General features: G+C 38.6%; 1 protein-coding gene across 1 annotated transcript in view; it reads left to right on the top strand.

The window, feature by feature from the left end:
* Nucleotides 1-15,579, top strand: part of cdh13 (cadherin 13, H-cadherin (heart)) — a 467,262-nt gene that overhangs the window by 215,501 nt on the left and 236,182 nt on the right. Inside the window, exons 5-6 of the mRNA XM_034210651.1 lie at nucleotides 3,057-3,062; nucleotides 3,612-3,764. Coding sequence (XP_034066542.1) covers nucleotides 3,057-3,062; nucleotides 3,612-3,764 — 159 coding nt within the window. The remainder of the gene's footprint in view (nucleotides 1-3,056; nucleotides 3,063-3,611; nucleotides 3,765-15,579) is intronic.

A 15,579-nucleotide genomic window follows, 5' to 3' on the forward strand; every position in this document is an offset into this window, starting at 1 on the left:
GACACTTCCTGTTTGCTCTTCTGCCCTCCGGTAGACGCTACAGGTCAATTCAATCAAGGACAAACCGACTGAAAAACAGTTTCTACCCCAGAGCCATACGAGAACTGAACACTGTCAAACACTGAACTAGCACACACACAGTTACAACTTGCAACTGCACTACTTCTTAATAGTTTTATTAATTTATTAACTGATCGACATCAGAGATGCCAAATATCATCCCTGTATTTTTATATTGTAAACTGTATTTAAATTATGTGCGGGCATGTATGCATGTTGGTATGGATGTGTGAGCATATGTTTATGTGTGTATATGTTTATATAGATATATTTATTCGTTTTATGTGGAAATGCACTGCGAGGATTGCTTTTTTAAATTTCGTTGTACCTGGTGCGATGACAATAAAGGAATTATATCTATTCTATTCACATCTCTTCAGCTAGAGTTAACCACATTATTTCAGGTTTCCAAACACATACAGAACTGGAAGTAGATAAATGTCTTCTTTCCAGGATTTAGCACTCTTTTCTGCACCTCTCTATTCTTCTTTACTTTAGTGGATCATAACCTCATCAGCGATGGACTTCTTATGGAGAGCTTCTGCTTTAAAAGGAGACCAAACTTTACCATTGATCTCAAACTAAAGCCATGATAAATGCTAAAAAGCGCCATGCAACAGACTGGATGCTTTTTTTCAGTCTGGCTGTTTGCTGTAAATATATTTAACTTTTGAGGCAGTCGATCACTTAACCAGCTGATTAGGAAGAGCACTCATTGACAATATTAATCAGTGGCAACAACAAGGGTCTCTTGAGCAAACAGTCATACATGAGCACAACAAGCTTCAGACTGATGGGTCCAGCGGTATGCAAGATTAGTATGCAAGATTAGCCACTGAACGAATGATCTCCTCACTTGCTCATGCCTGGTTGGATAATAAGAGGAGAACTCCTTGAAATGATTGAAAAGAACAAGGCTTAACAAGAAGGAAAGAAGGAAAGGAGGTTAAGAAGTAAAAAGGGGGAAGAACAAAGACAAACCAAGAGAGGCAGTGGATATTTTTAGTACAGTTGGTATCATCCACACATAACTGTTTGTGTTACACTTTTGACATTTCTCGCTACCATCTCGTGCTACGGCAAACATAAAGGGCAGAGGGAGTGAGCGTGAGAGGATGCAGTACAGAGAAGTGGAACATAATGAATGGGGAATGAGGATGCTTAGCAGAAGAACAAGGATGGACATATTAGAGAAAGTAACAAGTGGTGGAGCAAGCCACCCGAGAGCGAGATGGAACAGCGGGAAAAGATGAAGCGGGACATGGAGATAAATGGCACATAGCTTTGGAGAGGCTTTAAGGGCTTGAGCTCCGTCTGGCATCGGGTTGTAACACCACATACTCATGCTCTTTTAAGTGAGGACTAGAAAGGCCTTCATTTTAGCTGCCATCCCATAGAAGCGTGCTCTGATTAAAGGTGACCTGATGGCAGCCGTCTGATCACGAGGCACAGGGCAGGAGATCCGTTTACAACCCTGGCACTCGGTGTCAGTGGAGAGGCCCAGAAGGATGTTACAATTCTGACAACCGTGTGTGTGTTTATGTGAGTCTGTGTGTATTTAGACAGGGACACATTGTTGTCGGTGGCATCTCCGTAAGCCAGAGTGCTGAACTTGATTGAAACATATATTGTAAGGTTATTAACATCTAGAAGAGGGGATTGTGTAACAACATCAAAAACCTTAAAGCTTATTTCCTTTTGTTTGCACAGACTTGGATACCTCTGTCATACATGTACATTCAATATGTAGCTGAAGTCAACAACTAGCATTAGGTGTGTGAAGAGGGAGACACTGCTAGGGAGAACTTTAACTTTAACTTAACTTTAACTTAACTTAAAAAAAAAAACGATTTTCCAATCAAGTCTGTTTAAGTGCAATTGTGAAATGTTTCCCTGCAGAACTGTTGACATGTCACAGCAGGAAAAGGTCCTTGTGTTGTATGTGCTGCCTCACTTATATATCTCATTGGGGCCATTCATGAAACTACATTTTACATCCACCTGTACTAACTTGCTTTTCCAGGTCAACATAAGTGCTGAGAAAAGGTCCATATGCTGAGAATATATATATATATATATATATATATATATGGACGTTGGCTGCATTTCAAATCACATACATTCTCTTCTTACTTTGAGTACACTACTTTCAAAGTACATACTGTTGCATGCAGTACAATTGGGACATACTACTATTTCCTAACTTAGCAACTTGAGTATTGACCCTTTTTCTTATATATCCCCTGCACAAAGGATTTTGGGTTGGTATAGCCAGAAAAACATGCTTGATAGCACAGTGCAAAATACAACCAAATGGAGTAAGACATCCTAGTATTTGTGGCAAACTGTATATGAAATATTGTATCTATATTGAGACTAAGTAAATATTTTTTTTGCCAAACAAATGGATATGGTATTGGATTGCACCCAATCTGTTATCATATTAAATACTAATAATCCAATACTTCTCACCGGCCTCTTTGTTTTGGGAATGGATGGAGCCATTACTGGAAGCCCGACCAGCAGTTGAACACTCTTTGTCAGAGTAAGAAAGCTTGCTGACCTTATATGGATACCTTATCCCTTCAATAGTTTAACTGCATATATGCAATGTAAACCAGTTGAACTGCCAAAATAAAATATCGTTCTGCAACTCCTGACTTTGCTCATCTTCCACCAGACAGCTGAGTTGGTTATAATCCTGAAACACAACTATCCTAAAGCGATATTAGAATTCCTTCAACTCATATATTCCTAGGTATTAACTTTGTAAAGTCTGCCAAAGTTTTGCCAATTTTTGTATATTATTTTATTATGTTTCCTTCTATTACATCTACCCTGACCTCAGGATCTGCAAAGATCAGTAAGGTATTGGACTCTTGTTTCTGTTCTCTGGTGCTATGTGATTCTAACATGCTGTGTTTTCTCTGTGTTTCTTTTTTTAACCTGCCTGTTCCTGTTGCTGGGTTATCCGTGGATGCTGCTGGCTCCGGCAGTCTCATGTGAGTAAATCTATCCATAAAGACAGAATGATTTTAAGCCAACTTACTTGGCAGCACTGCTCAAAAACACAACTTTATAAAGCAATTTGACAGAATATGGTTTTAAATCTTCCTCAAATGCCCTATGCCAAAAACGCTAATCTACAAAAAGTTCACTCTAAATTATATATGGATGCGTTTTATATTTATTTAACTGTTCAACTTGTCTTATCTGCTAGGAATACTACCATGAATTTACAAGTGGTCACAGCAGGACTCCTCTGCTCAGAGATGATGCTAACTGATGACATCGAATCAAAGTCTTGTCTGATATGCATTTTTAATTGCTAGCTATGGAGGATTTTCATCACCATTCAAGGTGAAGCTCCTATTCAAAATGTATGTCAACAAACTCTAATAATACGTTTTTCTCCGTACTGTGCCTAGAAAAGAAGCAGTAACTCACCAATGTCTTTGCCTCTGGAAAAAGACTCACTCCAAATTAAAAGCGAAAAGCTTACAATTGTTCAAGTTGTTGATGTTTTTGCGTGTGTGTGTGTGTGTCTGCAGGTGATTTCAACAGAGAAGTTAGGGAACCATATCTTCCGTCTGACAGGCCCCGGCGCTGACCAGGATCCCAGAGGTCTCTTCACCATTGACATAGACACAGGAGACGTGTCAGTCAGCCGCTCACTGGACCGCGAGGCCATCGACTCCTACGAGGTCAGTGTGTGTGCCTTTTTTAGATCAGGTGCTTATTGTGTTTGAGTGCAGGTTCTCGTTTTCATTCCCACCTGTGCACTTTTCCTCTGACACATTTATTGTTTCCATCTCAGCAACAGCGTTCATGTAGTTCCTATTTTGTTCCCTGATTGTTTCCTTTTTACGCGGCCAAGTTATTCATGAGAAACTGTAGTTCATACAGAATTCACTCTGATCCATCTCTGTAAAATGTTGCATATGGAAAAAAATCTGAAGATTTAGGATCACTTTGATTTTGTAACAAGACTGTATGTAATGTAAGAATTATTTGGAGACGGATTGGCTTTGCATTTCATAAAAGCTGAATTGATGCTATCAGTTAGAAGTTGGTGCTTGCCTCTATGATATAAGAACATTAGTGCCTGTTTGAGGTGCCTGCTGTGGTGGGTGCCCTCAGGGTTGTCTGCCTAACGAAACAATTTCCCCTATAACAGAAAGGGAGAAAAGGGCAGAAGAAATATATTTTTTTTTTTAGTCAGACAATTGATCTTATCCTCTTTGCTGAAACCAGACGTGAGTGTGGGTGTTTGGCTGAATGCAAGCTGTTGATAAGCTGACTGGCTTTTGTAAAAACTCTGAAATAATTTACTCTGTAAATACCAACAGATGTGAGAGGAGAGCAGACATGAGACACAATAAAGAGGTAGGCTGGGAGGGACACACACACATTTACCAAATGTCTTTAGTCTTCCCCCAGTAGGCGCTTTCACACCAAATACTTTGTCGTACTTAGTTCTGATGAACTAAAGAGCAGATCACGTTCACACCGGAATAAATCCCTGAGGGAGGATTAGGCAAATTAAGCCGCTGACGTCACTTCTTCTTCTGCTTTGGGTTTACTGGCAGGCCGCAAACAACTTCACGGCGCATACTGCCACCCGAAGTCCCCGGCCGGAAGTCCCCGGAGTTGGGGACTGGCTTCAGTAGAAGCTGATGGGACTCCCAGCAGCTTCTACTGAAGCCTTCTGAGTAAATCACCAGAACGCCGACACCTCCTCATCTCCACCGCTCCCATGTTTTATTTTGTGTTGCCATAAGTTAGTCTCTCTCCGTTGGTGCGCTGGGCTAATGCTAATAATGCTAATGCCAGCTAATACAATGGCGGCTTCACAAAACCTTTCCGAGTTTTACGGGGCTTGGTTTGCAATCCGCCCAACCAATCCGAAATGGGAACCTTTTTCTCCCATGAAAGTACCTGCTCTCTAGCAGGGACTAAAACGGGGGCGAAAAGGTTCTCATGAACTAAGTTCCAGATTGTTTTTGTGTGAACGCAACATTTCAAGAACTATCGGAACTATACTGGGAAAAGTACTCGGTTGTGAAAGCGCCTATTGCTTTCTATTACATGCATGGTAAAACCAGGACATTGGCTATCAGTGGTTACGGTCTGATTCAGGTAGTTTACAAGCACCTTTGACACCCAATAACTGTGCTCCCATGTATCTCATGAATAATCAACCCAGTCTCACGGCATTTCGTGTTCACCAACACGATTTTTAATCTATTGATTCGTGTTCCCCAACACGATTTGCCCCTTTTTTTCGTGTTGCACAGCACGATTTTATTTCGTGTTGCACAGCACGATTTTAAAAGCAATGTATTTCTATTGCCTGCAGCACGTCTTTTTCTCCGGTCGGGTCGAGGAAGACCTGAAGCTGTGTGGTTCATAAAAACATGTTCTTACTCAATATCAAGCCACAATTATTGCTTTTATTTTAAATCGTATAATTTCGGACTTTTGTTGCCGTCTGTGAGGAAAATAAATGGGGCTCAGAGCCTCAGGATACTGAAATCTGTATTTTTAAAATATTTTTTTCCTTCTAATTTGTTATTCTTTTCAAAAATAACACACTGTTATTTACTCACCAATAACACACAATTATCCTTGCTTTTATTTATTGGTTTAATTCCATAATCTCGGGCTTTTTTGGCGTCCGTCAGGAACTGAATTTCAAAATAAAATATCCGGAAACAGACGTAGGCCTATAAGGGACATTTCGAGCGTCATTGCGATTGTCAACCTTTCTGAGTTTAGGATGGCCGAAGACACTACACTACCCATAATCCCCAGCTATCGTTTAGGACTACAGTCCCCCGTAAGGTTACGCAGAGCGTCAAACAGCTGTGTGAAATGGAACGAAACCACGCCAGACTATCCAAAACTGGAATCAAACGCCCCCCCAGAACTACACATGCTGGCTATTGTGTTTCGCAAAATGTTCTATGGGACGTCTCTACTGAACGTTTTCGTTGTTCCCACAATTAGAAGTTGCCAGTATTAAACACATTGGCGTTATCAAATGTAAAACTATTATATATTATTTATTATAATTAATAAATGGGTGAAAATCGCTATATATACCCACATGACAGCTCATTGTTACTTTGTAATTCTACTCCACTACAATTCAGAGGTTAACCTGGTATTTTTACTCCACTGCATTTATTTGAGTTACTTTGCAGATTCTGATTTAATGATGTGAAATATAAACAACCCTTAAATCAGACTTTAGTTACACCTGAGTAAAATTCAGGTAAGGTGATTGTCAAGTGCCAACAATCAGGAGAGATATTTGATAGTTGGTGCTTGAGAAGACTAAACATGTATCTGCAATTGACATGAATGGAAACAAGTAATAAAGTATATTCATTACTCGTTATTCTCTACTAATAGTTAATTAAAGACTGTATATTATGGCTATTTTGCACATCCCTTTCAAGATTTTCAAAGGTTTATTGACATATCATATACACAACTACGGTGTAGTTATGCAATGAATGAAAAACTTGGGTCACAGGTTCCTCAACAGTGCATTACAAGACATCTATCAATATGTGTGTACCTCCACCATTAAACTGTCATATTCTGCACATTTCTTATTCTATCTACATACATACGAGTATAATTCATATGTATAATATCAGTTAAAATAAGTGCTTCAACATAGTTAACATTGCAGGAAAGCAATATATTAGACGTTAAGTACTTTGTCAGGCTTAATATTTATCTGTAGATAGATACCCCCAACGTTTTTTTCTTATTTAAAAGAAGACCTTAATCTGTTATTTAATGTTTAAATAAAGGTTAATTCGTTTTTCTGTTTTGCACCTCCTCCTATTAATATCTTTGTACATGCTGCACTAAACTGTTTTATTGTAGAGATTACTTTATAGTATCTTCTTGATTTTTTATATTCTATATTTCTATATTTATACTTTCCCTCTATGAAAGTATGTACTCTTAATATTTTTTTAATCAAACACAATAATTCAATAACGTGCTTTAACCACTAGATGCACACAAGGTACACAAATGTTTTCCGGATTTCATATCATATAAACACCAAATCCCAGCATGCATTGCGGCTAAAACATCCAATAAGCGAGCTTAAAACCATAGCTGAGGATCTTGGGTCCGGTTATTTTTATTTTGAAATTCAGTCCCTGACGGACGCCAAAAAAGCCAGAGATTATGGAATTAAACCAATAAATAAAAGCAAGGATAATTGTGTGTTATTGGTGAGTAAATAACAGTGTGTTATTTTGAAAAGAATAACAACTTAGAAGGAAACAAATATTTAAAAAATACAGATTTCAGTATTCTGAGGCTCTGAGCCCCATTTATTTTCCTCACAGACGGCAACAAAAGTCTGAAATTATACGATTTAAAATAAAAGCAATAATTGTGGCTTGATATTGAGTAAGAACATGTTTTTATGAACCACACAGCTTCAGGTCTTCCTCGACCCGACCGGAGAAAAAGACGTGCTGCAAGCAGTAGAAATACATTGCTTTTAAAATCGTGCTGTACAACACGAAAAAAAATCGTGCTGTGCAACACGAAAACAAGGGGCAAATCGTGTTGGGGAACACGAATCAATAGATTAAAAATCGTGTTGGTGAACACGAAATGCCGTGAGACTGGGTTGGAATAATGGGTTAAACACATAGAATGCTCTGGTAGGACACTACACATGCCCTGTAAATATGGGTTAACACACGTGTTTGTAAAGCATATGTAAAAGGACAAACGTGTTTATATGCAACATTTACCTTTTAACTAGTCTGGTGTAAGCCATGCATTTGATCTGAGCATGGTAACCAAGTGTTTTGACATTTATGTTTGTTAAACCAAAATGTGTTTTTTTTAAAACAATGCCAAAGGATTTGCTATGCCCGGCTGGTCAGGCAAGCTTTAGATTTCTCATCATGTGTGTAGATTAGTTTATATTAATAGTGATACCTAAGTAATTGATGCTAAGCATTTTGTAAGATGCAGTTTGTTGTATTTCTTTAAAGCCCCTGTTGTGTTCAGCTGCGCCACTGTGAACTACAATTCTTACTAATTTACCACTAACATCAGTAATCAAGCATTATTTTTTACATTTTCACATCATAATCTGACTACGTTAGTTTGTGTGGTTACAGGATTCATAACCACAATGACAACTATTTTAAATGTAACACATTACCCGCTGTTTAGGCTAGGCTAACATTTTGTCCTGTTAAGAATTACATTTTGGTTTGTTCTGCTACACCACTAGAAAGCATCAGCTACTGTTGGGGCTACAAATAAAGATTTGTAAGAATAGAGAGTTGATCCATCAATAATGTATAGAAAGAAATAAGTCAATTAATATACATTTAATTATTTAATCTAAACTTTACACATTGTCCCGCTTCAACATACTTAAGGAAAATATTTCTCATTTTACTTTTTCAGCATCGCTCATAAAATGTATAACAATTAAGGTTAAAGAAATAGCTGCAAAAGTACCGACCTTCAAAGCAACCACACATATCTTATAGTGTTGTCCTAATATCCTCTAGTAAAGTGACAAGCTCAGTGAAATACAATTCTGGGTCCTTGTTGGTTCTAACAAAAGTTGGTACATAAGACTCTTGGGAGGAAGTCAAAGAGAGAATTGGAATAGAGAAAAAAAAGAGAGATGAGTAGACATTAGGGCCTGGGGATCTCCCCTAAACATATTTTACTGTGTTCAATATGGAAATGTTTAGCTCAGCAGCACAAAGATAATGCTTGACATAATGACTGAGCTGAATGAAATGCAAGAAGTGTAATTGAGAGGGAACAAAAGAAGAACATGTATGCACAATACCCTGCAGACCTGTGGATTTCTTTATTATCAGTATATCATTTATTAATGGAAATACATTTAAGATAGTAAGTGGATTATTACCAATTCTACAACTGAAAGACAATGTTATCCAAACACAATGCACACACACACACACACACACACACACACACACACACACACACACACACACACACACACACACACACACACACACACACACACACACACACACACACACACACACACACACACACACACACACACACACACACACACACACACACACACACACACACACACACACACACACACACACACACATAGAGATAAGGGTGATTTATTAGAGCAGCTAGCTGCAGATTTTATTATTACCAAGTACATTACCTGTCCAAAAGTAGCTGATTCAACTTTAAATCCCTTATCTTCCTTTATGTAGTTGTTTCTGTAGTATGAAAGCTTCTGAACCAATATTAACCCTTATCTCTGAGTGATTTGTCTCTCTCACATTTGGCTTATTCACTGCCTAGTATGCTGCTTCTTGTTTCACATGGACACATGTGCTGGAGCCCTGTTATTTATTGGAAATCGTCAATTCAAAAGAGCTGTTGATGTTGTGATGTGACACAAGACATGATGAAAAACACACCTTGTGTGACAGACACAGACAGAGACTTTATTGAAACTGTCAGTCAGAAAGGGAGCCGGCTGCGAGTAGAAGGAAATCCATTTAATATATTCAACTTCTCTCAACATCAAACAACAATCCTCTATCCAGATTACTTCAAATAACATTGGCTAATCAGAATAAGTAATGGGTTTTTAGCTTCAACCACATAATTCAACTTGATTTATCTGCCTACCAACCCAGCCTAGATGGAAAAAAAGTGCTTTCCCTCTGAGTGATTTTTTCCTCACAGCCCTATTATAGAAGTGCAGGGATTTAATTGAAGGCTTCAGTCAATGGCTAAATTATTCCAACATAGAAAAAAAATACTGGACCAGTGTAATATGCCACTGTTTTAATGGCCTATAGTGGATTAGCTTCAATAATGATCATTATTTCCAACCCGATAGTTGTAATCCCTGAAGGCAAACTGCTATGCCTCTCTATACACACATCTATACATATGCATGAGCACACACATATACACAACAGCTTGCAATCTCTCACTGCTTTGCTTCCTCCCTACATGTTCCCTTTCCTAACCCAGCCTCCAAGATAGCATGCTCTCTCTCCTCTTATCATAGGAAGTCTGTACCCCCGTCATAACTCAGAACATGCGTCTCCTATCAAATGCAGCTTCACTTTTTTAATCGATGGTCTAACACTGTGTGCAGAATAAAGACTGCATCACTTTTATATTGCCCAGTGATCCTGGCAGGCCGGCCCAGTCACATTCATTAAGTATTTCTCCTTTCCTACTGTAGCTCATGGCTTGTGTGGTGATGAAACATGAAATATTCAGAGGTAGATTAAAATCACCATTACTCTAAAGGCATTTCATATTGAATTGTAACAGGGAGTTCAGGGGTCTTTAACTATTTTATGGCAAAGCCTTTCTACATGTTGGAAGAAGAGCTTCTATAATCAATGACTTTAGATCGGATCACATGAATACTGTATATGTGAAAAGGGCCACTTATAAAACACATTCACGATATGGCTCTGCAGTTCCTCTCATAATCTAATGCTTTGGTTCACTCCCTCAGTTATTTGAGCAAGCCGTAGCTCTCTAAAGTGATACAGTTGTATGTCAATGTTGTGTTTGCAGGCCTTTTTCTATACCAAGAAGCATCACAATAGATTTATGCAGGTTTATATATACTGTTAGTTCAATGACACATCAGTAAAAGGTTGTTTCAAAGTGGGGCTTTATGCATAGTTTGTGTACTACCTTAGTAGCACTTCAGAGCTCTGGAGGCTCAGCTGGAAACATATGGATGCAGACACTGTAGCAAGTGAAAGTACAAACAAAGCAGAACTCGGGAAACCCATTTAAGAAAAGCACAGTCTAACTTCAGCACAACAACAGCAAGGGGTCAGCTCAAGATGGATAGTAACTGGGAATTCTAAATAGGCTATTACGGGAACAACAAGCGAGGCAAACAAACACACAAAGCCCCGACAAAGAAAACATTTGCTGTGGAAGAACGAACACACAGCGATCAGCTCGGCCACATGTTCACAAGGATTTAATGTCAAACATTATTTTCTTATTAAGCTCAATTAGGGTGGAAATTAATGTTAATGAGATGGAAAATTGAGAGGAAGAGAAAGGGAAAGAGTGCAGAGCTTATTGCTGCGGTTATGACAAGCTTGGGTTGGGTCCAGAGTGGCTGGGAAGAACCCTAATTGGCTTAGAACAAAGTAAGGATAGAACGTGAAGTGATAAATAAGAGTCATGTTTACACAGGTAGAAGAATGACCCTCAGTAATGCAGGTCATCGAAGCAATAAGTGTGGTGAGTCCTTTGTGCATGCTTACCTTGGAGATGCTGACATTTAAGGTAGATGAAAAGCATCCAGCTACAATAGTGCTGTGGTTATTATTTCCGGGTTAAAAAGTGCTCTGTTTCTTTGTGATTCCCATATGCAGTGGGCTCTGAACTTTGTATACGCAAATGTATACCAATAAAAAACAAAGTGTGTGTGTGGTTGTAGCAACATTATTTGAAAACTCAAAAATAATAAATGTCCATTAAGCGGACATATTAACTATTTGTCAGTGTTTACAACTCGCCTACTTGAGGAACCTACCAACCCACACAATGTGAAGAAAGAAAACAAAATCAGTTTCTTTGGGTCAAAAAACTTGGAAAACCGACATCTGTTCCTATATCATATGTAGGCCTAATTAGAAACAACACCATCCCCTATCTTCAGTATTCTCACCCACGGCTTGAGAACTACTTTAACATAGTAACACCATATTTTTCTTCCAAACCAATGAGTGCAGACTGTTGTTTTAGGGAAGGGGTTTTAAAGAAACATGCGCTAAAATTGAGAATTCCAGCCAGAAGTTTAATACTTGTATATTCAGAAACGCAGTTACAGAAAAATAACCTGTTCTCTGAACATTAAAGTAAGTAAACATGTTCTAGTGCAAACCCTGAACGAGATTATGAACATAAAACATTTGCATAACATATCCACTTCAAAATCAGACTTAAAAATGTTGTAAAAGCGTCTTAACTGCAGTGTTTGGTGTTGGTTAGGTTTTTATTTAGCCTTTTTTGGCTGTGTGCCTCACAGTCCGGTGTTGCAGGAGAAAGTAGCACCCATATTGTGATGTCCTTTGACAGCAGATCTAAAAGGCACCATACTCTGCTTCCAATATTCTGCCTGTCAAGTCCACAGTACATAGTGTTAAAGGAAAGGCTTACGAAAAAAAACCCACATCTCAACTCTCCAAAGGTCAAGCTGTGAATTGACAGCTGTTTTGCATTTTCCAATTTTAAATATCTCAGCTTTCAATTTTTTTGTACCTATATTCACCTATTTTTGACAACATAGATTACAATTGGTGGCATCTTTTGACGGATCACTCCCATAGAAAGGACTTCTGTCTGTCAATACAAGAGTGACGTTTGATTATTTTATGTTTTGAAAGCAACTAATACAAACATGATCAGAATATATAGCTCAACAGTGATGCCATCTTTTTGATTTGCTGCAGAAATTAAAACGTAATCGTTCACTCTACTGACCTTTATAGATAATGCTTAATTGGAGTGTTTTTAGGATGAAACTAAGCCAATCAATCACAATATGAATCATGAATAGAAAACAAAACTAACATTTGAAAACAAAAGGATTATTTGAAGAGTCATTAACTACTGACCCCATAATCCTACATACCTTTATGAGTGTCAACTTGTTACCTTAAAAAAATGCCCAAAAGTGTCCAGAATAACTGTTTTCAATCATGGCGAAACATGTTTTTCTTAAAGCAAGGTTAATGAGCATATACCATTGTTTAACAATCTGATGCCTTGGGGTGAGTCTAGGATAGTCACAGCAATGTGGCTAATAATCCAAATTCTTAAAGTTGATGTGACTTTCACCATCATACACCCACCCACACACACATACTTATTATATTAGAAAAACAATCTGTGAAAAGAAAATCTGTGGACACAAACAATCTCCACAGCCATTAGTCAGCAACATAATAACATACACCATTAGAGCAAGGAAATAAATATGACATGCAAAAACATTCTGCACAATCTAGTCATCTTTGCACATAACAACATACATGAATATTTGTTTACCAGAGAGACTGTATTGCATGACCCCGGCACATGATGATGCCTACCAGGAACACTGTCAGTCATGTATGTGCATTGAGAAGCTGCATGTTTTACCACTAACAAGCTACTCACTGCTGCTTATATGCAGACAAGTACATAATAGTGTGAATGGGGAAAAAGGTATATGTTGACCAATTGTTGGTCCTCTCCTCAGTCCCTAAAACTCCTTAAATGTACTTTTATTTGACAGTGTTTACTCTGATGTTGCCCCAATTGGTTTGAACATAATATAATCTATACTAATCCTCTCTTTGCACACAGTTCACACACAGCAAACAGATGCTAGTTATAGCATTTCAGGACAGGTACTCACAGATAGCTATTACATTCCTAACAGTGTATGCATTTATTTGCCTCAGGCTTTTTCATTTTTGCAGACGTACAGAACAAATAATACCAATTTGCTAATTTGGCGACTTTGCAGGATTTGCTCCTCATACCTTGCAGCACAAGGCGCAGATCTCATGGATGCCTCCCCAGATTTGTTGTTTAATCAAATTTTACAGTCGCTGCTCCGCATGCTATCTGTCCATTTGGCTTATACCTCATCCACTGTGGCTCCTTTTTTTGCTTAGGTGTCAAAGAGAGAGAGGATTTGTTATTAATCCGTTGTGTTGCTGAGGTGGGAGAACAGTGACGGCAGGTGAAAAAAACATTTGACCCTTCTGGTGGTTACATACTGTGGGGGAAACTTATGAAGCAATGGAGAGTCAGGACTCAAAGAGAGACACGATGGAGAGCTGGAGCTTTGATGTCAAACACTGATGGTTTATTACGAGCTTCGGCCGGAGAATTCACGGGCCACGGTGTGACCACACGGTTGAGATGCCACAATCAATTCTGAAGAACCCTCCTGTAGCTCCAAGTTTTAACTAGTTCAGAGTGTAATAATCAACATTCTTCAATAGGTAGACTAAACAGCTGATGACACTGAATCACATTTGTTGTCGCTTATGGCTCTGGGTCATCTACACCCCGAGAAGGATGTGTTCTAGGTGTTAGGGTTAATAATTATCTCTGACAGAGAGTTGCCCGGTCATAAACTGGTAACATCAACAAAATGCTAGGGCAGCCCCTCCTTATGGGAGATAACGGCTGCTCAAGGTTGGTCAGCTATGTCAGAGGGCGAAGGAGGACACGCAGGGTAAATTATTCCTCAAATCAAATCAAATCAAGTTTTATTTATATAGCACATTTATAAACGATTTTTGGTGGAGCCAAAGTGCTGTACATATAATAAAAATAGCCTACAGTAGAGACACTTTACAGCAAATACAACAGCACAGATTGTTCAGAATATCAGTATGAGAAAAACGACACCCTCTATCCTTAGACCCTCACATCGTACAAGGAAAACCTTCCAGAGAAAAACCCACAGTTTAAGGGGAAAAATGGGAGAAACCTCAGGGAGAGCAACAGAGGAGGGATCCCTCTCCCAGGACGGACAGACGTGCAATAGATGCCGTGTGTAAATCGAAGAGATAATACATTTTACAGCATATATACCGAATGTTAGGAAATGCATGTGTCTGTAATAAGAAGATGAATCCACAAGGATGTCAGCTACAATCCTGTGGAAGCCATCAGGGAAGCAGCATGACGAGACCCAAGGCAGGACCGCAGAGACAGGTTCAGCCACGACCCGAAGTCCACGACTTAATCCAGAACTCAGGATGGAGGATCCAAGACACAGGACTACAGCAAGAGGATCAGCCTCGACTCCGGATCCCGGCGTAGATATAGATACAAAACAAGAAAAAAGATACACATACTATATTGTGTGTTTGTCTCCGTATCTATGTCTATAGTGTAAGCAGACACACATACGTGTAGATCTCTCTATGTTTGTCTCTGGATACACAAATTAGACAATCTTATGGTATAACCTTACAATCAAACAAGGCAACGTTTTAGGGAGCTTTCAGGACTACATAAATAAGGAAAAAGTTAAACGTCTTGACGTTAAGCCTTTGGAAAAAGGTTACGGTCTGTGTCTTAGCTCCATGAAATTGGATGAATATAATGTGATTCAAATGATGTATGAATACTGAATATTCAACACTTTAAACAATTACTACAATGGCTTTGTTTTTTTATGAATTCCCAAGTCTTGCTGTTTTATGGTTCCATAGAAAACATCAAATTGAATTCATTAATTCTTTAGACCAACAAAGCGATGTTGGTTCTTGGACTATCAAACAACATGCATGTAAACTATAAGAGGAAGAGAAAGGCAGAGTGTGACTGGATAAGCGAGAAAGTGCGGGAAAAAAACAACTTTTATTTGATACATGTTTATCGGGGCTCTATTTATGCTTTCTGAACATTAAAGAATATATAAACATTTCAGTAGAGGCCAAA

The sequence above is a fragment of the Gymnodraco acuticeps genome, unplaced genomic scaffold, assembly GCF_902827175.1.
Source record: "Gymnodraco acuticeps unplaced genomic scaffold, fGymAcu1.1, whole genome shotgun sequence".
In the NCBI taxonomy this organism is placed as follows: domain Eukaryota; kingdom Metazoa; phylum Chordata; class Actinopteri; order Perciformes; family Bathydraconidae; genus Gymnodraco; species Gymnodraco acuticeps.